This window comes from Hetaerina americana, unplaced genomic scaffold (assembly GCF_022747635.1).
Source record: "Hetaerina americana unplaced genomic scaffold, ioHetAmer1.1.p SCAF_40, whole genome shotgun sequence".
In the NCBI taxonomy this organism is placed as follows: Eukaryota; Metazoa; Arthropoda; class Insecta; order Odonata; family Calopterygidae; genus Hetaerina; species Hetaerina americana.
In genome coordinates this window covers 162501-189021 of record NW_027286986.1, presented here as the reverse complement: position 1 = coordinate 189021, position 26521 = coordinate 162501, and the positions used below count along the sequence as shown (strand labels likewise).

The 26521-nt window shown below is 36.1% G+C and overlaps 1 protein-coding gene across 19 annotated transcripts in view; it reads right to left on the bottom strand.

Annotated features, from left to right (window-relative positions):
• Positions 1 to 26521, bottom strand: part of LOC139692755 (RIMS-binding protein 2-like) — a 133775-nt gene that overhangs the window by 6355 nt on the left and 100899 nt on the right. For 16 of the 19 annotated variants that reach the window (XM_071591010.1, XM_071591011.1, XM_071591017.1 and 13 more), the window contains 5 exons: positions 21087 to 21444; positions 12218 to 12322; positions 6216 to 6374; positions 4935 to 5280; positions 1162 to 1205 (listed from right to left, as the gene is read on the bottom strand). In XM_071591010.1, coding sequence (XP_071447111.1) covers positions 1162 to 1205; positions 4935 to 5280; positions 6216 to 6374; positions 12218 to 12322; positions 21087 to 21444 — 1012 coding nt within the window. The remainder of the gene's footprint in view (positions 1 to 1161; positions 1206 to 4934; positions 5281 to 6215; positions 6375 to 12217; positions 12323 to 21086; positions 21445 to 26521) is intronic. The other 3 variants (XM_071591012.1, XM_071591028.1, XM_071591023.1) reach the window with 3 other exon arrangements.

The window sequence follows — 26521 nt, the reverse complement described above, 5'->3', positions numbered from 1 at the left end:
GTAGCGGCAGCATACACCCATAGCAAGATGTGCCTCCCAAACAGATTATTTTACGGAACCAATTTGTTTCATCATGTTGCATTTGGGTTGTTTTGTACACAGGCAGCTTTGAAACATCCAAAGTTTCATCCACATATCAGTGGACTTTGCATATGATAATTATTGCAATTTCTCTGAGGGCAGTTGATTGTCTTTCATGAAATATATTTGATAAAAATTATGGGAATAGTAATAATTCAAGCCATTAAATTTTTCCATAGAGAAACTGACTAGTACTCCAGTCATAAATAAGCAACTGACTTTCGTCAAACATAAGAATACCAAACACTTGAATAGTAGTCCTGTTTAGTCTTCAAAAACCTGCCTCTTTTGCTTAAACATTTTAACCATGTAAAAATAGTCAAAACCTGTCATCATATTAATAATATGACAGTATTTTTTCCCAAAAACAGGCATAGAAAATTTGTCAGATATCTCTTCTTGAAACAAGATTTGTCCACTGTAATCACCCAATTTGCTATTACTTGTTCCTCTAAATAATAAAATTTTAAAATTCTAATTAGAGAAATTATGAGCATAGGCCCCCTAAGGCAAACGTGTCCACTATGGAGCTTAATTTTTATGCATAACTTTGAGCCTAATCACACTTTCATCCAGACTTCCATCACAAAAAGCTCATTTTTTTCAGCTACACTTTAATTTCTAACAACCTTCTTCATTAGATGAATATATTCTGCAAAATAAGATGTGCAAAGGTTTATAAAGGTTTTTGAAAGAATTCACAGTAAGAGAGAGAAAGAGAGAAAGAGAGAAAGAGAGAAAGAGAGAGAAGAGAGAGAGAGAGAGAGAGAGAGAGAGAGAGAGAGAGAGAGAGAGAGAGAGAGAGAGAGAGAGAGAGAGAGAGAGAGAGAGAGAGAAGATGGAGAGAGAAAGAGCCCTGAAAGAAACCAAAGTTTTTTTAAATGCATTCACAGCCAATGCAAAAATAAGCAAGCATATTAAAAGCAGAGTAGTATAAATAGGGCAAACAGGAGAGTCACACACAAAAGCCAAGTCAACATAACATTTAACAAAATTATAAACAACAAAATAACATAAGTGAGACAGGCAGAGAGAGAGAGAAAGAGAAAAGACATCAAAGGCCGTGCCAATCCCACTTACCTGTCGGTCAGCTCTACTATCTATATGTGGGGGTAGGCAGGCATCTAGCAGAGAGAGATCAGGAGGAAGACATTAGTTGTTTTATGATGGCAGGATATAGGAAACAAAACCAGTCCTGAAAATGGGCTGGTCTCTCTTTCTGGTTGGAATCATAGAGGAATGAATTTGCTTCTGACAAAGAACAGTGTCATTGAGATAGACTATTTGTGTGAGTGCCTAATCATGCATCATGATGCTCCTTTGTTTCATTTAGAATAGTGTCTATATTTCCGGTCAAACCAAAACTACTGTAGGTAGTAACTCCTAATGGTGGTTCCCAAATATTGTGAAATTTGGGATCATTATATTTTATGTAACTAAGTTTTTACTTACTAAATTGTTTTAAAATTCCTGGCTTTGGATGGAATGACTCTGAAAGGAGTACGGATAATCTAGAATCATTTCAGCGCCGTCATAGCTCCACATTTGGACAGGTGCACATTTATTTATTGAGCCAATTTTCAGTATGTTAAGTTTCACATTATTAAAATTTAAATTGATTTTAACATGTTATTAAAACTCTTAAAATGTGAAATGACAATAGTGTGAATATAAAAATGATTGTTATGCTATGCCCTATAAGTTTCACAAACCACATGATAATATACATTAACTTAAACATAAAATTCTTTAAAAACAAATTGACATTAAAACATTGATAAAAAGTAAAATTGTTTTAAACTCTCACATATACAAATGAATTAAAATCAATGAAAGTTGGCATTGAAATAAAATTTTTGGCTTGTCTCAATGAATGGAGAGAGAGCTCATTCATCAGAGCCAACATGACAAAAAGAGAATAAATTCTGGTCACAGTTTAATAAAAAAGTACAAAATTGTTTCCATGTATGATTTTAGAAAAATAATTTTGTTTCAAAAAATCATTTCTGATTAAAATCTTCATGTTAAGGAGTATGAAAAATGAGATCAAATTACTTTATAAGATATTGTACAAGTGAATTTGAAACAAATCAATGTAATTTGTATCTGTGAGTAGCATGGCTGTAATCACATTTCATAATTACACAGACATGTCAATTTGCTCCTTTTGTTTTTATGTAGTATTAAATAGATAGGTGACTGAATACTATGCCCTGCCATCAGCCACAATGCACAATCTGCACATTAAACATCACCATGTACATCAAAGGTGAAAGCAGCACAGATAAAACATCCAAAGGGAAAAGAAAGCTTTGACACAGAGTCAGATATTTATGTGGATGTTGGTGGAAGTTGGCTGTGTTGGGAAGAGTAAATCTCATTAAAACAGAGATAGTAATATTCAAACACCAACAGCAAAGATATTAGCAATGCTTTTCTAGGATTTTTGTGGACTTAAACCCAAAAGTGAATAGAATCCAAAAGCATTTAAGCCTATCATATATTCATCTAGCATAGTGAAGTGCTGAAATGTGATTTCTTAGGATGTAAAAAGGTCAGGTGTGGTACAATATCACTGTTTTTATATTTTTTCCAGGTCAGTGGTTATATTCATTTCCCATGTCCTTTGTTCACTTAAATCCTTCCCTTTATTCATTGCCCACCCCTTTTACAATATGGTTCCATTGTATGAGTGTCTTCATATATGTGTTACGTACATTATAAAGAAAAAAATGCCACATTGAACGCACACGAAACATTCAAACACAATGAGAGCCCTTATTTCAGGACTCTGGCCATAGCAAGTAAAGGAAAATATAATAAACACAAAAATTAGTGAGTTTAAGAACAGCAGATGCAGTGAAATGGAGGGATAGCACGTAGATAGATAGATAGAAAGAGAGAGATATATAAGATTTAATATATATATCTATATATATATATATCTATATATATATATATATATATATATATATACATATATATATATTTTTTTTTGAGAGATACCAAAAAAAATTCCAACACAGACTCTACTAAGAAGGAGGAGGGCTTCTTCCGGATGGTCGGGAGGATGTATGCGAATGGGTGGGAAGGGGGAGAATAATTCCACAGACACACACACAGAGCCCATGACCTGACCTTTTCACCCCAATAGAGATCTCCTCTCTGCCCCTCAGAACTTTTCCTTTCTGGCTTCTCAAGATATACGCCCTCTGTTATTTGCAGCTCTTCCCTGTGCTGCTCCCAGAGCCACTCTTGGCATAACAAATCTTAAAAGAGCCTCTCAGCACCATCACTGACCACCCTTATGTACTAGGAACACTACACCAGAATACGAATCCAACGTCTAAGTAAAAATGAGGCCTCTAACATAAAAAAGCAAACGACAGCTTAATATAACATAGCAACACTATACCTTCTACATATTAAATTAAGTAAGGGAAAAATCTATTAGCATAATTGTTACTTTATAATGTTATGTCAATGAGAAATTAGGTTACACATTAATAAGCATGTAAAGGGACCAGCAAACTACAAAAAAGTATCACTAACTGAATGAATGCACTACTTCACTAACATATAATAAAAACATCACCACAAATCATTACTGAAAATAGAAATTAAAACTATGGAGGCTACATAACTATTCTCTCTTAAGTATGTTAACAATTGAGAGAGATAATTACTAGAGTCAGTAATAAAATTGTGGGAAAAATGAAGAAAAAATATCAATTTTAACATCTTACATCTAGGACCTTTGTAATGTGAAATATTAAATATTACTTCAAGACTAATAATAATAATATACATTTACTACCTATAATTACATACTATCTATGTTTACTTTCTAGTAGTATAAGCTTGCAGCTCTTTTAGGCGGATTTTTCTCAGGTACCTACTCTATAAAAACTCTAGATAAAAACATCGTATTTTATATACTATGGCATAGATCTAAAGCTGTAAATAAAGATAAGTTTCCCTAAGCAATCTAGTATCACAATATTAGCTTCAAATAACTGTTAATTATTTCTAAGGTATCCATTTTAAAAACAAAGAAAAAACATAGGTAAAGGACATATAGTGACAGAAAATGTTATCTTTAGGTATGAAGATGGATAAAATTAGTAATGCACAGTTCATTAATTCTATCATCGCTTACTATAAACAAGCATTTTAAAGATCTATGCCTATTATTTTCTTAATTATAGCTAACATTTATCTTTTTAAGTCTACCAAAAATGAATAGCCTACTCTTTATTAGGAGAGTGAATGAAATTAGCATTACTATGGAAATATCCACCGAATAAAACCATTTCTATTTTTGAAGGAACAGTCATTCTAAAAATTATTAAAATATTTTTGTTTTTTAGGCTAATGTAAACCTATGAATACCAAATCATGCTAGTTTTTAAAAAAATCTAGCTGCATTCTTACATATTAGCTTAATGAACAACATTCATTGGATTCATATTTAATTTACCCCATTTTCACACAGTTAGCTCCACTATAAACCAGAAATATATTTTCTTAACTGATTAATTAATGATGTATGCAAAAACTGTACAAAATTCCATTCAGCCAATAAATAAATAATTGTGTATAAAAACCAATTATGTGTCACAAATAAATTTAACAATTCAGCATACTCATCAAAAACATTCTTGGAAGTTGTCAGTGAAGTTTTGAAAACTTGTGAGGGGGGGGGAGAAGTTCTAAAAAAAGCTAATTATTCATTAAAAAACACCTCATTGTATTCACGAAGTGACATGTGGGCAGTGAAGTGTTTTGCCTCTCATCTATTTGAGAGGCTCAGCTTAAAATGGGACTTACGGCACACACTTTTATATACCTACCTTTCCTGCGGTCCCTAGGGTCCATCATTCTCATCCCGTCCCTAGGGGGTGGTGGAGGACCCCTTGCTCCAGGTCCATGACCCCTAGTCCTGGTCCTGTCATAATTCCCCATGTCACCCCCTCGCCCCTCTCGACCTCCACGGCGACTCCCATTGTAATCCATTCCTGGCTGGGGGCCCACCCCCATCCCTCCGGGCCCTCCTGGCCCCTGTGGCCCAGGGGCCTCGGTGAGGAAGTTGGATGGCACCAGGCCCCTTACCCCATCTAACTCCCCCATATAGAACCCATCGTCATCCATCTCTCCATAGACGTAGATTGTATTCCCAGTTCTAAAAGAGAGCTCAACCTGTTGGAAAATTGTACACAGGTGTAAATTTCACAGGATAGTTTGTCCCTTGTTGGCATATTTGGTTCGAAGTTTTCTCCTAGATTGCTAGAAAAATGCACCAAAGTCATGCCATCGTACCTTATAGAAAGCATATCATGGTAGCTGAAAATACCTATGGAACTAGGACTACCAAATGCTTAGCAAGTTTACTTTCACATTGAATAAAATAAAAAGTAGTGGCAGAGAGCATACAAACATTTTATGAGCAAGGGAACACTGATTCAATGAGCAAGGGAAACATAGCATATATTTTTGATTAGATCTAAAAAAAGCCACATAAACATAATGGATAAATACTAGAATTCAATGAAGCAACATTTTGGTGTGAATAATGAGAAGTGTATTAATAATTGGCATGGAAAGTTATTTGCAAAGGGCATTTAAGTTCTTATGGGTTTTCGATTTTAACTTTATTTTGGGAAATTGTTTTAAATATTACTTTTAACAACCATAGCCATCAAACTTGAAACTTGAAATTTTTAAATAGTTTGGCACCAAAGGTTGATGTCATTTATTAAAATGTTTGCCTATTTCTAATGGGAATGGAATATAACAAAACCACCAGTTTCACCTTACCCTCCAAAATTCATAGAAAATTCATGCATATAACCCTAATCATTGTAATAAACTCATTCATGTACAGCGTTTTCTGCAAGGAACAAGAATAAATACCCTTTGCAAATACTCTGCTGTACATTTCATTACTTTTAGATAATTAGTCAGCAAATCAATACAAGAAATTATTTTTAATACTCACGTCAAAATTTTGTCTTATCATCCATGGGAGAAGGAACTTCTTTTATCACATATATATGTTAAAAGCTCAAAGAGAGCAAAATAGAGTCTAGCATTTTCACCATCCGATTGAAAACTTAAGAATAATAATAACCAACCTCAGCATCGACATTAGGTGACAGCTCCTGAGGGTCATAATCGTAGAGGGCAACCATCTTCTTGACAGGCATGTTGGCATACGTGTCTCCCCAACGGTCACCCCGCCCGTGGGCCTGGCCAGGGCCCCTGGCACCATGGGCTGGTGCTCCCTCTGCATTCTGACCAAGAGGAGGTGAGAAATATGGGCAAGTGTCACAGAATTGTCAAATACATTTCTTTGGAAATTGCGACAGCCTTCTCCTATGAGGATTTTGGGTAACTCTTGTGCTTAGAGGAGTACTAGTGATTTTATGCCTCCAGTTGGACATTTTATCTAAAATACAGAAGCATTTTTACTATGAGCTAGTTGGGGGTACATGCACCACTTTTCGATGAAATCAACCATTAATATATTTGACCAAGTATAAAACTGCAAAACTTATGTAGCTGCAAAAATATCTAACCAAACTTAACAAATGATCTAAGTGTCCATAAAAGCCACATTTTTACTTACTCTGAATTACATATAGCTATGAAGCCTTTCAGGCTTCATGATAAATGACCATATCTATACCCTACTTTTAAGAAGATCAATGTCAACATATATCAAAGATATCATACTTTAGGACTCTCATACAGAGTGCCTTTCAGCACCTAACTTCTTTGATTAGAGCAATTGTTTTGAATAATAAATAAATGCACAAAAATAATATGAAAGTGCTAAACATTTTTTGAATGTTTCAATATTTGTGACAGACTTGATTTTAAAATATATGTAACATGAATAGATGATGGACGGAAAATTGCTGATTTATATCATGTCGAGATTATTAGTGCAGCAATGAATTATTTTTTTAAAGATACAGTGGAACCTAGCACAACAAGCATTATTTGTTATGGAATCTTTCGCTGAAAACAAAACAAATTTTCTAGCATAAATTAAGTTAAAACACAATAATGTGCTCTCCACGTCGAAAAAAAGTTACATACAAGGTTAATTCAAAGAAATATATTGTTTAGAAATTTGAAGAACCTTGATCTTATTTTCTACCATAGATGTAACCAACCGGGAATGCAAATTCAAGGGGTAGAACACAAAAATAATCAAAATAATTACTTTAATATTTACAATACATTCCTAATTCTTTTTACAAGAAAACTGTCTAGAGACATTTGTTTTTGCTGATTCTTCAAAATTTTGTGAAAATGCAACACAACATTATAATTCAATTCATTATAATGTGTGGCGGTTCATTTGTTAATGTATTTGTTTGTGCAATTCAGGGGTGTGCCACGAGGTGTCACCCTAGGCACGAGGAGGCATTTTGACCCACGCGGAAGTAGTCACGCCTCAACCCCCGCCGAGCGTTCATCCCTCTTGTGCATGTTGCGCCCGTGGCACATATCCTACCTTGGTCTTTTATCCACAGCACTCAGAATAAATCTGCTGTTCATTCAAACCTTTATATGTGCTTTATTAGTATTTCCTAGCACCGCCTGCGCTAAAATAATTTCCAGCACTCCCACATAATGCAACAGTGACTGAGTCATCATTATCTTTTCTTCTACCTTATAATCACCAACTTGGAATGCAAATTCGAATTAGAATTCACAAAAACTACTCGAAATAATTAGTAAATAGTACTTGATTCTTGAAGTCACCAATACTCTCTTCTGTCGAGTCCGAGCTTGCTGCTTCACTATGCCTTCAGAACTCCATGGATGAACTCAATTATTCTCTTAAACTTCTTAAATTACTTGTTTCTTCCTTAAATACTCCTTCTTTGGCCAATGATGATCGTGGCATCTTCTTGATGAGATTAGCAAATATCACTATCAACTTCTCATGAATGATGTTCTAATTAATAGCACTGCCTTGCAATTGCTTTTCATTTATTCATAACAGAAGCAACCTTTCAATACTGTTAAGAATACATAACCATTACATAAATATTCCTGTTGCATCCTTAGAAACAAAGATCTCCTAAATGTTGTTGTTGTTCTTGAATATAGAGCAAATCGCTGATGCTGACTGATTGTATGTGTCTGCTAGATCAGCCATGCTCATGTCTCATTCTCACTTTTCAATGATTTTACTTTTCAATTATATGCTTCTTTTCATTATCTTAAGGCTCTCTTCTTTCAGTTTTTGCACTGGGGACATTTTTAAAACAATGCACAAAAAATCATTAAACTTGGCACAAAAAAATCACAAATAATATGCCTAAACACAAGTTTGGAAAAATGAGTGATCACGGGCAATACTAAGATGCTACTGGAACTGGAGTATTCAGCAGCGCACTTCACAGCAGGCACACAAAAAGTCCAAGGCATTCTCTCTCCTCCTCACTCATTATGTGAATTACTCATTGTGTGAGGTGCTCACTAAGCGAGGTTCCACTGGTCTAAGGTTCTAATTTTACTGATTACACATTGGAAGATATACTGCACAGCATGTCAATATGGCCTCAAATTTTTCTTATCCATTTAAATGACAGGAACACTGCTCTCTTAAATTCATTGCATATTGTGAAAATTAGGATTGGTCACTTATTGTGTAGAATTTTCATTGTTATAGGGTAGTTCAGCAGGATATTATTGATCAGGAGTGGAGCAAGTTACTCTTGATTACATCTATTACAGGTTATATAGGATACTTTTTTGTTGTTAATTCATTAACCATTAATATGAAATCAATATTAAACCTTGTGATTCTGAAAATCTAGCTATACTAGAGATAAGCTCATGTCATTTTATAGTATTCACAAAAAAAATTATATACAGCTTAAATACTATTGAAACTTATTTGTAGAAAAGTTAAGATACTCATCATTTTTTCACAATATTTATCCCATCACAAATATTCAAATATCATAGATAATATTTTTTACAAGTATATTACAGTTGATTTTTTATGAATAATAAAGCATGGCAATTATTTTATTCAAAATTAAAAGATTTTGCATTCTGTTCGAATATTTGCTAATTTTGAGAACTTTATTCCTGAAATTATGGAGAAAGCCAAGGAGCGGAGATATATTTTTGCCATCAAAGCAATTTTGTTTTTCAAAGTTTGTCATGAATGAGCTGCCCTTCACATCAAAATCTTAGTGCACTGTACATATTCTAACTAACTGGTGTCAAAACAATCATTACTAGTACTATGGTAGAATATTAAAAAAAAAAAGGATTTCTATGAAGAGACAGGTAAACAACTCACAAGAATGAACAAGCAATATGTTCAAATTGGTAAATAGGTGCTTAAAAGCTAAACAGATAAAGTAATTACAGACATTTTGAGCTATTTAACTCCATGGGCACAAGTAATTTACTAAATTGCTGTATGAGCACTTTTATTATTATTAATTATCGACTTAATTGGGCGAGGTTGAGACTAATAGTCTCTTCTTCCACCTAACCCTACATTACAGACATTATATGGAAGACAATCACATACAACCAAGCCCTAGATGGAGGGAAATCCACCTAGGCGGGAATCAAACCCGCGACCTTTGGGTTGGTAGGCAAGGACGTTACCCCACCGCCACCGAGGCATAGGGGCACTTTTAAGGATAAGTTAGCATCAGAAATCCAAAATAATATGATACCAAAGAAACCAAGACCACCAGAATGATTTTTAGACATATGTTGCATTAAATATAGAGCCAAAAAGGAAATAAACTTCTGAGTTGATTTGGTGAACGTAAAGGCTTTAAGTTTTTGAAACGAAAAGAATGACTTCTGCATGCCAATTTTTAAAAGTTAGATGACAACTTATTATATAAGGCTATCTAAATCTCACCTTGAAAGTTCACTAATATTTACTAGAATTTTAAACTTGACAAAATTAAATTACCATTCCATATTTTTGGCAATAAAATATTTCTACTGGGCCATCAAGAAAGGGTGAGTTCATTACTTTCAGTGAATTAATAACCAGAATGTAATTAGAATTAGCTTTCATTTTTGAACTTTTGAATATTCATTTATAAATACAATGGAGCTCAAAAGTCAAAAATTATCAAAAACTGGCTGACATTTGGTAAGGATAAGCTGATCTTAAACAACTGTTTTCTCCAAAATCAACTAGCAGATGTATTGGAACAATGATGATTCTGAGAGAGTAAAAATAATTCACTTTGACAGGCATTTCAATGCATATTAGCGGATGACTCCATATAAAGTTACTGCTGCGGTATCTCTCACAGTTTCTTGGAAATGACAATTCTGTTTAAGCTCTGTATTTTCCCATCAATAACGAGCACCAAGAACTTTGTAGTTATCATTAATTTGTATAGATACCGCGTGCCCAGGGCTTCATAGCAATCTTGAATGTGTATAGATGCTATGCATCTGTATATACATAGTATGTATATCACCATTCACAGAGTAATCAACCCAAAGATTGGTTTGGTAGGTGATGGTAGAGTTCAGCCAGTACTAAGCCCGACGGCATGTGAAATTCACACATCAGGGCAGGGGGCCAGTTCCTTTCCTTGTGCCAGTCATGCTTTTTTGCTATGATTCTTAAGTCGAGATGAGACATAGGCTTGTGTGCCCTTCATTCGCTATATAAATTAACTTTCAGCAGACCAAATATAAAAAAAATAAGAGAATGAACGGAAAAGAATTTTATTGTTTTGTTTGCCTTACTTTGCTTTGTTACTATCGGCACTCAGCTGTTCTAGACACCCTCCAAGTTCTATGAAAGTGCCGCCTAAATTTAGATTGTTTCAAACCGGAATTGAGTTAAGCTATGGTAATTTAGAATTTTCTCAAGCAAATTACCCATTGAGAAGAAAATCATATGCAGCAATGTTTAGGTTATAATTCATCAATTTTGCAAAAGAAAAAGGGAATCGCAAGGCTGCCAGGATTTATCCATTAATAAATATTTTAAATCATAGTTATGCTCTAGTTGGGAAAAGTGGATGATGTCTGGTATGAAAGACTACACGGAATTCCGTAGGATTAAAAGAGTGTCCTATGAAAAAATAAGCCAGTGAATCCTGGAGATTTGGCAAGGTGTCAGAGAGACTTGTGTAAAAAATTGATTTGAAAAAGCTCAAGGCAATATTTAAACACCAGTGCTAGAAGATGAGGAAGAGTTAACTTTGGAGAGCAAACTCTGTGATGTCCCTGAAGAGACATAAATGCACTTTGTTCATTTGATTGCGATTCAGGTAATGAATTTCTTGGATGGACTGATCCATCTATCCTATCATAGATTAATCCATACATGTATATAATACGATGTACCCTCCACATACGTGAAGAACTATATATTAGAATAAAGCAGAACTATGTATTAGATTAAATGAAAATTGAATTTTATCTGACTACCCTGGGGACACGGATTGTGGATAAAAGGAGTATATAAATGCCAGTAACTTGATGATAGAATAAAAGCAACCATGCACTTCTATTGTCATGGACAAAAAATAATTATCTAGCATTATGAATAAGATTTAAATGCCTGTCTGTCTAATCTAGACAGGGATACTAATGCCCTGTGTAATTATTAAACTCTATAAAGTGATACATGAATCCAGAAACTTTAATACCCATGCTGTGTTTGTATTAGTAATGATGCTATACATGCTATTCCTTTAACTACCTGAGGAGGTTTACATTATGCTAAAAGCCTTCCCCAAATACTCAATATGTGTTTCACCAGCTATATGTACACTATAAAAACTCTTTACAAAAACTTCTTGATTTCTGTTGTTTTACTTATTTTAAATGAGGTATGTATAATATTTGTTTAGCAAAACAGATGATCATTTGAGTGTTTGTTTCCTAGACATTAGCCTTTTGATGACAACTTTTCTATAGCATAAATACTTGGTCTCATGCACGTTATACTAGTGAACAAAGCTAAAAGAATTATTTACTGGCAAGTTAAAAATCTCCATAAAAATTAGATGTAATTAAAGCACCCACATACCACCCAATATTTAAAATCAGAACTTGATGGCTTCACTGTTTGGATTTCTAAGAGAAAAGTGTATAAAACTCAAACCTTTGGTACCTCTTGAACTTCAACAACCATGTTGTATGGGACATAGCCCCGTCGACCTCGGCATTCTCCCCAGTAGAATCCATCAGCATCTTTCTCTCCGTAAACCTATAAAAAAAAGCAGAGAATCCATTGAAAGTTTTTCTGTGATCAATATGATTAATTGTAAATGAATTCACTATTTTTCAACTTATTCAATGAAGGATAACATAACATGATCATGAATAATAATGAAAACATGTATTTAATATCAATTAAGGGATGTACAAGCCACAGAGCTGCAACTAGATAAAACTAAGTATTGCTGTACCATAGTGAAAAAAATGAGCTCATTTAAGAGTAGCATCAAAAGTATGATAGCTATGGCTGCGTAGGTTTTTGCGGCGGTGGTTTGAAGGATTCTGCATTCTCAGGGTTCACCACGTCGTTGTTTAATGCTGACAACAGTTTCGCCGAATCTGCATTCGGCGTCTTCAGGTCGAAGATGAGGGACTCGGATTTTGGCCATCCTTATGTAGGTGGTCCCGTTTAGTGGCTGCTTGCTGATTGGTCCATTTCCAGAGAACTTTCTTCCACGCCCTGTGGAGATGGTAGCCTGCATCTCTGTTGATGTTCTCGGGGTTTTTGGCTTTCTCAATCGCTTCTCTAATGAGACGTAGTAATATCTACTCTCCTTTGCTATGACATTTGCTTCTTGGAATAAGATGTCGTGACCAAGTTCACTCCATTTGTGTTCGGAGATGGTCAACAGGTGAAACTGCTTATTCGTTGTTGCCCGGAGGTGTTCCTTCATCTTTCTTCAACTTTCATTTATCGGCATGTTTCCCCGATCTAGGCTTTCCCACATGAACAAGGCACTTGGTTGGACTCCTTCATATAGGTCTTTCGGAATTTTGCCCTTCGATCCAGGGAGAGTGTCTGCTATTTTCTTGGTGCAGTTAAATCTGAAACTGTTGTCAGTATTAAACAACAACATGGTGAAACCCGAGAATGCAGAATCCTTCAGTATGATAGCTAAACTAAAACCAGTTGAAGTTCTGCATTGATTTACAAAATATATACCCATGATCATATTAAATATTATATCACATATATCCAATCATCTTTGCCCATCCAAATGAAAAATTAAGTTTTGACAAGTCTCAAAATATATTTTACAATGAGCATAAGATAGATTAAGATGGCGACCATGGTCTCAAATAAGCGGAAACCTCGGCCAAAGCCGATTGTGGGGACGTCAAACTTGGACAGTGATTTAGTCAGGCTGCCAAAAATGGTCCACATACATGCTTGGTGATTCAAAGAAGACACGACAATCGAAGCAGTTAAAAAGTATGTATCAAGCAAATGGAATGTTTTAATAATAATCATACCAGAGTCACTCCCACATCCACCACCCTAATTGATTACGCTGTGACCAACCTTAGCCAAGAAAAAGTAGTAACAACTGTTAGTGACCTAGGTATAACAGACCATTGCATGGTGAATAATAAGTATTGATACTAACCAACCAATGGAGAGCCCAAATGATAAAACTTACCTAAGGTGGTCTCTTACTCATGGAAATATGCAGCATTTTCTGCTCTTTCTACAGTCCCAAAACTGGGACAACGTCTATGACCTTAAGTCAGTAGACGAAGGTTTCAATTACTTCTTTTCAATTTTCAAACACAATTTTGAACAGTGTTTTCCAGTAACACATCATAAAATATTTCATAGAACAAAATGTAAGCCATGGCTATCTGACGAGAACCGTTTCTACTCAACTATCCTCAAAAAACTTGCTATCTCCAGTAAAAGTTCAAACAATCATGAACAAAGGTTACTCTATAAGGAATTTCAAAAGTATTACCGTAAACTGATTTCTACCATGAAAAGAACTTATAATGATAATAAGTTACTTTATTTCAATAATAAGTCCAAAACTGAATGGGAAATAATTAATGACTGTAGAGGTAAGAAAAATCCATATCTCAATCTCCCAAAACTTTGTAATCCTGAAAATAGCACTACCATTATCTATTCATCTTTAGCTAATAAATTTAACAAATACTACGCATCAGCTCCCTGCCAAACTATTTCTCCAGCCAATGTTCTTTTTGCAAATGCACCATCATCAATGTTTGCCAATCCCTGTTCTGAAACCAATCTAAAAGCTATTGTCTCCTCACTCAGAAACAAATCCAGAGCTGGGCCAGATGGAATTCCTGGTGAAGCTGTTCATCATTGTTTTGAAGCCATAAAAGCACCCCTTTTATTTTTAATTAATGAATCTTTGATACAAGGGACTTTCTCATCCCAATTAAAAGAATCAAAAATAGTGCCCATTTATACAAACCATGGCTGTGTCAATGATTTGAACAACTACAGACTAATAGCCATCTATAATACATTTGCTAAAATATTCCAAAAAGCCATGTATATGCAAATAGCATCTTATCTCGAAAAAACTTCCTACTTTCATATTCTCAGCATGGATTTAGATCTGAAAGGTCTACCACAACTGCCATATGTCAGGCAATTGACAGCATACTTGATTCATTAGATGCTAAACGCAAAACTCTTGGAATATTTTTTGACTTGTCAAAGGCTTTTGATAATGTAAACCACAATAGAATACTAATTAAACTCAATCGAATAGGAATTAGAGGAATTCCTCCAAACTGAATGAAGTTTAGAGGAATCAGTTTCCATGCAGTACTTCAACAATGTTGTTAGAATGATTAAAAAACAGAAAAAATGAACATGGCATGAAGACGAAAAATTAATTAAATGAAAGGCAGGCATCAAAATATTGAATATAGGCCATTCAGCACTCCCTTCATCTTGATCAAGTTTTGCTGTTTATCACAAAACTCACTGCTAAATTTCATTAAAAAGATCATTCAATGATCACAACTTCATAGCAATACATATTTCAATTTTTCAATGAAAAGGCAGAACTGAAGGGTAGCACTCTTCAACCCTCAGAAAATCAACTTTTGTGTTCATTCAAAATTTATGTGAAATCAGGCTAATTAAAGTAAAGGCTACTTAAGTATGGATCAAGAATCACTATGTACCCTAGGCATATCCTTATGGTTGATGATGTTTCAATCAAACTGCTTCATTATAACATACATATTATTCTATCATTACAATATATATAAATAAATAAATAAATAAATAAATATATATATATATATATATATATATATATATATATATATATATATATATATGTATATGTATATATATATATGGGTTGCAGTAGTCCAGTGGGTAGAGCGTTGGACTGGTGACCAGAGGGTCCCGGGTTCGATTCCTGGCCAAGGCACTCTGGGCACCTACAGCTCCAACCAAGCTAAAGTGATTTTTAGGGTACCAGGTCTTCCTAGGAAATCATAACCGGCACAGGGAAAGGAACTGGCCCCTCTACCCTGATGTGTGAATTTTCACACGCTGTATAGGGCTTAGTACTGGATGATCTCTACCATCACCTACTAAACTGATATTTGGGTTGATTAGTGTTTATGGTTTACATATATATATATATATATATATATATGTATCGTATATATCGTATATCTCGTATATCCTATCGACCTCTTCTTCCATATGGTTGCTCGGTGGCATGTATAGTATACCTGAATAATAACTAAGTTCATCGGTTCTGCTTTTATCTCTACTAGTAATATATATATATATATGTATATATATAAATATAAATATATATATATATATATATATATATATATATATATATATATATATATATATGTATATACATACATATATATATATATATATATATATATATATATATATATATATATATATATATATATATATATATATATATATATATATATGTATATACATACATATATATATATATATATATATATATATATATATATATATATATATATATATATATATAAAAACACAGATGTAGATTTTTAGAATATAGAGACACAAAGAAAGGACACTCACAATTTGTTATTTTACGTTTCGACAGCACGGCTGTCGTCTTCAGAATCAGAATTCGTGCTGTCGAAATGTAAAATAACAAATTGTGAGTGTCCTTTCTTTGTGTCTCTATATTCTAAAAATCTACATCTGTGTTTTTATATATTTGTGTGTCGTCGAAGAGCGTTCCATTTCGAAGATATTTAATATATATATATATATATATATATATATATATATACATATATATATATTACTAGTAGAGATAAAAGCAGAACCGATGAACTTAGTTATTATTCAGGTATACATGCCACCGAGCACAACCATATGGAAGAAGAGGTCGATAGGATATACGATCTGTTAGAGGACATAATCGTGTGTGTTCCCGCAGGGAAACATTTGATAGTGATGGAGGATTGGAATGCTACGGTAGGTGAAGGAAAAGATGGTGATGACTTGGGGGACTACGGTTTAGGCACACGGAATGACCGCGGGGAGAAAGCAGTTGAGTTCTGCAGGAGGCAGGGGTTATTCATCACCAACATTTGGTTTAGACACCACAAATGATGCAGGTATACATGGAAAATGCCAGGTGACTAGAAAAGGTATCAGCTAGGTTATATAATGGTTAGACACAGGTTTAGGAACAGTGTGATAAATTTGCACAGCCTCCCGGGAGCGGATGCACACTTTGAGCACAATTAAGTTGTTATGAAATGTAGCGTCCATTTCAAAAAGATAAGGCAGGGAAGTCGGGTCACAAAATGGAATGTAGAAGTATGGAAGCATAGATTTAAAAGGATGGAGTACAAACAGGTGGTAAAGGAAATCATGGAGGATGGTAGAGAGCTAAGTACTATCTAAGAAAATGGGAAAGTATCAAATAAGGGATATCAAAAGCCAAATAAGACACTATTGGAACTATTAACTCAAAAAGGACTAGGAAAACAAGGATCACGGCAGATATGATTAATAAGATGGATGAGCAGAGAAAATGGAAGAATGTAAATACAGAATTAGGCAAAATGAAGTACAAAGAATTAAACAATGAATTGAGGCAGGCAACAAATAAAGCAAAAGAAGCATGGTGGAAGATGCAATGCAACGAAATGGTAAGTCTGCAGAAGAAGGGTGAAATTGGTGTGCTGTATAGCAAAGTTAAATCTTTATCGGGAAGTAAGAAAGGGAGATATATGCTAACAATTAGAGATAAGATGGGTGAGATAATAGTTGACACAGGAAAGATCCTAGAGAGATGAACTGTAAAGTAAAGAACTTAGACCAACAAAGTTAAACATAGAAAAGCAACATCACGTAGAGGACGATAAATTAGGTCCAGGCATACTAGACAATGAGATAGGAAGGGCATTAAGGGAGATGAAACTAAATAAGGCCGTGGCGGTGGATAACTTCCCGCGGAACTTTTAAAAGGCTTAGGAAAATGTGGGAGACAGAGGCTATAAGGGCTGATTCGTAGTAATTATGAGGAAGGGATCTGGCCAGAAGACTTTGTAAGATCAGTTTTAGTTCCTATTCCAAAAAAGGTAAAGGATACATCATGTAAGGACTAGAGGACAATAAGTTTGATATCCCACGCAGCTAAAGTTGTTCTCATGATCATAAACAAAAGGATAAAGTGTAGGGCAAATGATTACTTAAGGGATGATCAGTTTGTGTTAGGAAGGGGAGAGGTACGCATGATGCCATTGCAGTAATGAGATTATTAATCGAGAGGAATATAAAGCACAACCAAGAGTTATTTGCCAGTTTCGTAGATTTCGAAAAATTGTTTCATAGAGTGAATTGGGAAAAACTAATAAGCACGAGTAAATTGAAGAAAATAGAAATAGATTGGAGGGAAAGGAGGCTAATCCGCCACCTGTACATGTCTCAGGCAGCTCAGGTACGAGTTGGGGGAGAATAACAGGGAGTCCGGATGGGCAGTATCCTCCTGCTTCAATGACCATGTTTCCGCGCCACACATAGCCACCCTCCACATCAAAGTTTTTATGAGTCTTTTCTTAACATCCTTACTCAACGTCCCCGTCATCAACTCCCTCCTCCTTGTGAAAGCTTCTTTGCCTAGCGCAATTCTTCTCCTTGTGTCCCCCCTACTCGAACCGTGTTGGTCCAAAATGCTACTGAGATACGTAAACTGTTCCACCTGCTCTAGTTTTTGCCCCCCTATTTTAAAGTTTAGCTTAGCCTTTTTCTTTCTAGAAAATCGCATAACCTTTGTTTTATTAATATTGATTCTCATCCCATACCTGTCGCACTGAATTTCCAATTCACTAAGCAATGCTTGCAACCCCTTGGCTGACTGACAAACTAAAGCTTGGTCATCAGCAAACCTAACTGATTTTACGAATTTCCTGCCCATTTTCATTCCTACCTCGAATTCTTCCCATGCCTCTTTAATCATTTCCTCTGCATACAGGTTGAACAGCAACGGTGATAATGGGCAACCCTGCCTTACACCTCTTCCTAACACTGCCCCTCCGGACTCCCCGTTTCCCACCCGCACCTGAGCAGTCCGAGACATGTACAGGTTGCAGAGTAGCCTCCTTTCCCTCCAATCTATACCAATTCTCTGCAATATATTCATTAGTTTTTCCCAATTCACTCTATCAAACGCTTTTTCGAAATCTACGAAACAGGCAAACACCTCCTGGTTGTGTTCTATATTCCTCTCGATCAATAATCTCATTACTGCAATGGCATCACGCGTACCTCTTCCCTTCCTGAACCCAAACTGATCGTCCCTTAAGTAATCATTTGCCCTAATCTCTATCCTTCTGTTTATGATCCTGAGCATAACCTTAACTGCATGGGATATATATATATATATATATATATATATATATATATATATATATATATATATATATATATATATATATATATATATATATATATATATATGTATTTATATTTATATAATATTATTTGATTATCATATCTATCATACCATACCATGTCATTGTAACTTATGGAGCTGAGACTTTGATATTAACAAGTCAGGATGAAGAAACCCTTAAAAAATTAATAATAAAAATCATAAGGAGATTCTATGGCCAAATTAGGGAAGGAGTAGATGGAGAATTAGAATGAACGTGGAGATAAATGAACTACTAGAAGAGAAGGGCGTAGTTAGATTTTCCAAGTCACTGCAGCTGGCATGGTTCGGCCATGTAGAAAGGATGAAAAATGACTGAATGCCCAAACTGATACTTAATAGCCAGATGGAAGGGGTCAGAAGAAGAGGTATAGACCGAGGAAGAGATGGCTACAGGATGCGGAGGATGATTTGAAGACAATGGAAGTTACGAGATGGAAGGAAAATGGAAGAACAAGAACTGAATGGAGGCATATCATAGAGGAAGCCAAGGCCCACACCAGGCTGTAGAGCTGCACATAATGATATATCATACCATTGACATAGCATATAGCTGGAATTATTTTGGGACCAATTGGAGTCCGCTTAATAAAGTCCAAATAAATCATTAATGAGCTTTCATGAATTAAAATACCTCATTGGCTGAACTTTTTCCCGAGTTCAACTAGCATGCTCAAGGAAACTGTTAAAAAATAAATTACTGCTGATTTTATTGAAATTACAGTTTAATGTGAAACAAGAGGAGAATTATAATGCATAATGGTTAATTCAACCATAAATTATTACCATAACTTATGAAAGCAATAGATACAGAGAAATATTTTGGAGTTCTTCAGAGTTGACTGCAAAAAAAAAATGTATATATTTTGTTATACATCACATGTCTGTCAGGGGTCATTTTCAGTCAGTGATTAACTTACTTTTTGGATGAATATTTTTTTTATAGATACTGTCCCTGGGCTGGGAAGTTGAAGCCATAGAGTAATCTAATACTAGTGGTTGTCTCAGGCGTAACTTTATGGAATTCGCATAACATATTGAAATGATATGAAAATATTTACTTTGTAATTCCACACATTTTATTTAAAAAAAACACGACCCAGGTTTCAACGCTGAACGTCAAAACCTGGGTCATATTTTTTAAATAAAGTGTGTGGAATTACAAAGTAAATTATTTCATTTCATTTCAATATAATCTAATACTATCACCAGTATATGTGATTGTCCAATAATGATTGTGAATTCAGTTAACCTTCTATTTTTGCAAGAATTTTATATGGAAATAAACTTTATCAGCTTACGTAATTTTTTCAAGTGCTAACACCTGATGAATATTGAAAAAAAATTTTATAATTGACTAATGAAGCATATTTTTCACAACAACCTATATATTTGAATAGCTTGAACTTTATAAAAGCTTTCCTTTAGATACAAGAAAACGATTGGGCTTTTCTCACTAGTTGTCATATTATAACAGCATATTCAGTCATTTAAATGTTATTAAATACTTAATATTCGACATATAATTGCTGTATGCAGAGTCAAATTCTGGTCATCTTTGAATGGGCTTGGCAATTAAAAAAGTTTCTTCCCACACTTGCTCAATGAAAATTTCACATTATTTCACCTTTCACAGGTGAGGGTACATATTACATTGCATCTTGAATGGACATAATATACGGCAGTAAAATTATGAGGTTGAATTAGGATTTTTGCTTCCTTTTCAGCATCAGTGCATCAGATTGTGTTCCAATCCAGCATCTTTTCATTGAAAATTATTTGGGGTTAACACTCAACTGTTTCTCAAGCCTTTGGGCTGGAGTGCGTGGTAAGATTGACACAAGAATATATGCTCACTCCAGGGCAGCACCACAAATACTCGCAATTATTTGCGCTGATGTGATAATAAGAACTGCTACAACAAAGTGCTATCAATGACATAAGCATGGATCAATACGCACCCTTGAATCAAACTGGGAAATTTGGTGGAGTGAGCTGCACACATGAAAGACATGCACCACACACCTTGATAGAGTCCCCTTCTGAGAATGGCAGCTCCTCCTCGCATGCATCTGGGTTGGGAGACATTGTTGTGGGATCGTAGTCAAACAGTGCCACAAACCACCGAATACGCTTTCCGCCCTCCCTGGCACCACCTGCAGGAGGCGGACCCGTGCCGGGGGCATAGTGTTGCCCTCCAACAGCACCTGGACCACCAGGACCCACAGCACCCCTGCCACGGCCTGCGGCATAGTCTGGCCCAGCTGGTCCTCCACGGAATGCACTGCCGGGTGCCGGCCCACCTCCCACGGCCCTCTCCCTTCCATCCGGTGCATGGTGGTGCCTTTGGTGCCTCTGATCATAATATGGATCATGCATGTCCCTGGTGGTTCGAAATGGTCAGAATTCAATTCAATGCTCAGAGAGACTCCCAAACTATACGTGTGTAAATGGAAGGGGTAGGAGGAAAGAGGTTAAGGTAACATATAATGCGCTAGCTAGTATAATATGTGGAGTTATTACTATGATCATATTTATTGGGCACAAAACCAAAAAACACCTTCCAGTCAAGTAAACAAGCATGGTAGATTGAAGATGTGGAGCATTTTATATAACTGACATTGGATATTTGAATTTGGATTCTTATCCCACTTATCCGTTGAATTCCTCCTTCACATAACCAAAGGTCTTAAGCGGATGAAATAATACTTTGTAATTCCACAGATTTATTTCACAAACACACGACCCGGGTTTCGACGTACAACGTCATCTTCAGGTTCATAAAATAATGCCTGAAACCATCGATTATAACCAAAGGTGATTGACCACTATAATTAGTGATAGGTAAGTTCCACTTCTCTTCTATTATGGTACCAGTTTGTTTCTTTATTTTGGCTCTTGGTTTCAGTTCTGGTGAATGGATGTATATCAAGTGATTGACATGGCAATGCTAAGAAAAAACTCAATTATTGTCATTGAAATTGCCACCTTATTAGAATATTATTATAAATAAGTAATCTAATGGTTAGGTGGGTTTTTGATGGACACGTCTACCAAATAAATATTTTGTAACTGCTAAAAAACACAATCCAGTAACCTACTCTGCATCAAAACCCTCTTTATCTCTGGGTACTTCCTTCCTCCCTTCTTCCCATCCAACATCCCTATCCTGTTCCTGCCCTTTCCTCGTTTGCCAAACATTCTCCCTTTCCCACTACCGATCCATACACCCTTCATCAATTTTTCCATCAATATATATATATATGTATATATATATATATATATATATATATATATATATATATATATATATATATATATATATGTATATATATATATGCTTTCGTAGACGTAACACGGAAGTGCCGAATAGTACAATACACAGTAACACACAATATAGAAACACAAAAAAAGAAGAACACTCACACGTTATTTCTTGATATTTCGACGGAAACAATCCGTCTTCCTCTGAAGATATAGAAGTAATGAATATATATAATTGAATTATATATATATATATAAATTATATATATATGTATATATATATATATATATATATATATATATATATATATATATATATATATATATATATATATATATATATATATATATGTATATATATATGTGTGTATATATATATATATATATATATATATATATATATATATATATATATATATATATATCTCTATATTGCAATATAGAGAGAGAGAGAGAGTACATTACACAGTAACAAACAATATAGAAACACAAAAAAATGAAAACTCACACGTTATTTCTTGATAATTTCAACGGAATTCTACTCCGTCTTCATCGGAAGATAGAGAAGTAATGACTGCTGGAATAGTAGAGGTGAGGGGTGCGAGAGAAAGGGAAGGGGGCCAGGGGAAGGGGAGAATGGGAGGTGGAGGAGGGGTGAGAGGAATGGTTGGGGAGAGGAAAGGGAGAGGAGAGGCTAGAGGGGAGCGGAGATAGGGAAGGAGGGAGAGGGAGGAGGTGGAATGGACACAAAATAGGAAAAGAAAACAATCTGCTCACCGCAACTATTGCAACATCCGGGACCCAGGTTTCAACTTACAAAGCCTTGATCAAGACTTCGCAAGTCAAAACAAAGGCCACGCACACCAAAACTCATGCGGAAAAACTAAGTGTTCAACCCTCCGATATGCATCGCTTCCACAAAGTAACAATTTTAGGCCACTCCTATCAGTGAACGACATTGAGGCCCGGATGCTGATAGTCCATACAGATGTAAATGAATGCCATTTCAAGAGTTTTTAATTCTATGGGGTTATCGGATGTGGGAAGGGACGCTAGGACGGAAACATTGTAATACTGGTTGAAAGGGGTATTATGATGGGAAGCATGTTTAGGGATGGGGAGACCCGCGGACAGGGAGGAGGGATTGCACGAGGCGTGGTGGTTATTAATCCTAATGTTAAGTGGTGTGGGACATTGGCCTATGCAAAAGGACGGGCAGAGTTTACAATTTAGAAGATAAACAACATTCTTGGAAGTGCAAGATGAGTGGGGGAAGGGCGGGAGAGATTTAAAAGGTGGGATAAAGAGGGGTGGAGTGGTGAAAAAAGGGCCGGTTTTACATCCTCCTCGATGACATGGAGTGGGTACGGCTCTGGGGGTGTGAGGGGATTTTGAGAGTGGCCTGGTGGATTTGAGGATATCTGCTAGGTTGGCGGGACGTTTGAAGGTGACAGAGGGGCATTTGGGAAGAAGGTTGGAGGAAGTGTTGTGATTTTTGAGGATGGGAATAGGTCTTTGAGGATGAATTTGAGGGAATGAATGCCTGGGAAGTAGGTAGTACAGATTGAGAGAGACTGGGAGTCTGTGGTTGAGGCAGGCTTGGGGGTGTAGGAATGTTTGAGTATTTTCTTATGGAGGAGAGAATCAGGGTATCCTTGTTGTGTATTTATATATTTGGACGGCACTATAGAACACAAATAAAATGGTAACACTTAAAACGTAACGCTTTATACCTCTATTCCCCATGCAGAAGGCTTATCCTCCCTCCAGCATTATCTTTCTCTAATCCCCCTAACCCAGTGCCCCTCGAATTAATCTCTCCTCAATCTTGCCACTTTTGTTCTGACTAAAAATGCATTCTCTTTCCAATTTTTTTTAACCTACAGACCAAACGCACAGCAATGGGAACAAGGATGGCACCATTATATGTCAGTCTCTTCATGGGCCATCTGGAGGAGACTTTCCTGTCACAGCAACCCTTCCAACCTCTTTTCTGGGTCCGCTACATAAACGACATTTTTATTCTTTGGGCACATAGCTCTGAGTCTCTCAATAATTTCTTATCCACCTTAAATTCATCTTTCACTGTTAAATTCACCTCTTCCATTTCAGGCTTAACCATCACCTTTCTTGACACAGACATCTCAGTTCTAAACAACAAATTCACCAATTCCGTGCACATCAAAGCCACTAACCATCAGCAATACCTACACCACACAAGCTGTCATCTGCAACACACCAAACGCTCGATTCCCAACTCTCCCTCTATCCGTGGACACCGAATTTGTAGCATCACAGCCACTCTCAACAAATACCTTGACAATCTACATCTTCCACACCTCAAATGCAGTTACCCATTAAAGCTCCTATAAAATAAAATCCACCACTCCACCCGACCACACACACCACATAAAAACAAGCCCACATCTGACACATGACTCAACCTTTGCACCACCTATTTCCCCAGACAGACTGAAAGCCTTCCTTAAAGAACTGTTCCCTATTTTACATGGCAATGACGTAACCTCATCCTTACTACCCCAATGTGCATCTCTTGCATACAGACAACCCGCCAATCTCAAAAACCTTCGATATCCACCAACCCTTTGGTGCCCCCTGCAACAAACTTCCTAATATTTCCCCTACTTGCAACCGCCCCCGATGTAAAACTTGTCTACTTATTAGATCTACTCCCCTCTCCCCACATCCCCTCATTGCCCCCTCACCTCGTTCCCATGCTAATTGCCTCTCAAAAAACATTATTTATCTTTTGTCATGCAAACAATGCACTTCATTTTACATAGGCGAATGCATTACCCCCTCTTCCATTCGAATGAACAATCACCGGTACTCCTGAAATCCTGCCTCAATCTCTTCTCTTCCTATTCCTTCACACGCCAATTCCCACAAACTTTCATTCGACCAGTGTTTTGCTCTCAGCATCCTAGAATGCCTACCCCATTCAGCCACCAATATAGAGGTGAGAACTCGTGAATCAGCATATATATATTAGCATTCTGATCTTTCCAAATTCCCACCCTTAACCGCCATCTTTGATTTCCCTCCCAGATTTCCATGCACCTCCTCACCCCCGACCACTTACCCCTTTCCAGCAAATTTTCAGTCTTACTTGAAGAAGGCCTCAGAGAAAGCCGAAAGCTTAAATAATTAACCATGTGAGTGCCCTTTTAGTGTTACTATTTTATTTGTGCTCTATTTTGCCGTCGAAATAATATATATTATTATATTAGGTAATCTACTGGTTAAGGTAGGTTTTCAGATGGGCACAGCTCCTAAATAAATATTTTGTGACTACTAGGGAAACATCTACATCAGGTCCCTCTTCACTTCTGAGTACCTTCTTCCTCCCTTCATCCCGTCCAACATTCCTATCCTGTTCCTTCCCTTTCCTCTTTAGCCCAACATTCTCCCCTCTATCAAGGAAGAAGCGTAGCAAACAAAGATCAGGTAATGGATAGAATACTACTAGTAGAGATACAAGCAGAACCAACGAACTTGGTTATTATTCAGGTATAATCGCCACCGAGCAACCATAAAGAAGAAGAGGTCGATAGGATATACGACCAGTTAGAGGACATAAATGCATGTGTTCCTGCAGGGAAACATTTGATAGAGATGGGGGATTGGAATGCGACGGTAGGCGAAGGAAGAGATCGTGATGAGGTGGGGGACTATGGTTTAGGCACAAGGAATGACCGCAGGGAGAAAGCAGTTGAGTTCTGCAGGAGACAGGGGTTAGTCATCACCAACACTTGGTTTAGACACCACAAAAGACGCAAGTATACATTGAAAATGCCAGGTGACTCAAGAAGGTATCAGCTAGATTATATCCTGGTTAGACACAGGTTTAGGAACAGCATGATAAATTCGCACAGCTTCCCAGGAGCGGATGCGGATTCTGACCACAATTTAGTTGTTATGAAATCTAGCGTCTGTTTCAAAATGATAAGGCAGGGGCGGCGAGTTAGAAAATGGAATGTAGAAGCATTAAATGGTTTGAAAAGGAAGGAATACAAACAGGTGGTAGAGCAAATCATGGAGGATGGTAAAGAGCTAAGTACTATCAGAGAAAAATGGGAAAGTATCAAGAAAGGGTTGTCTAAACCCACAAAAGACACTATTGGATCCATTAACGCTAAAACGACTAGGAAACCATGGATCACGGGTGAGATGAT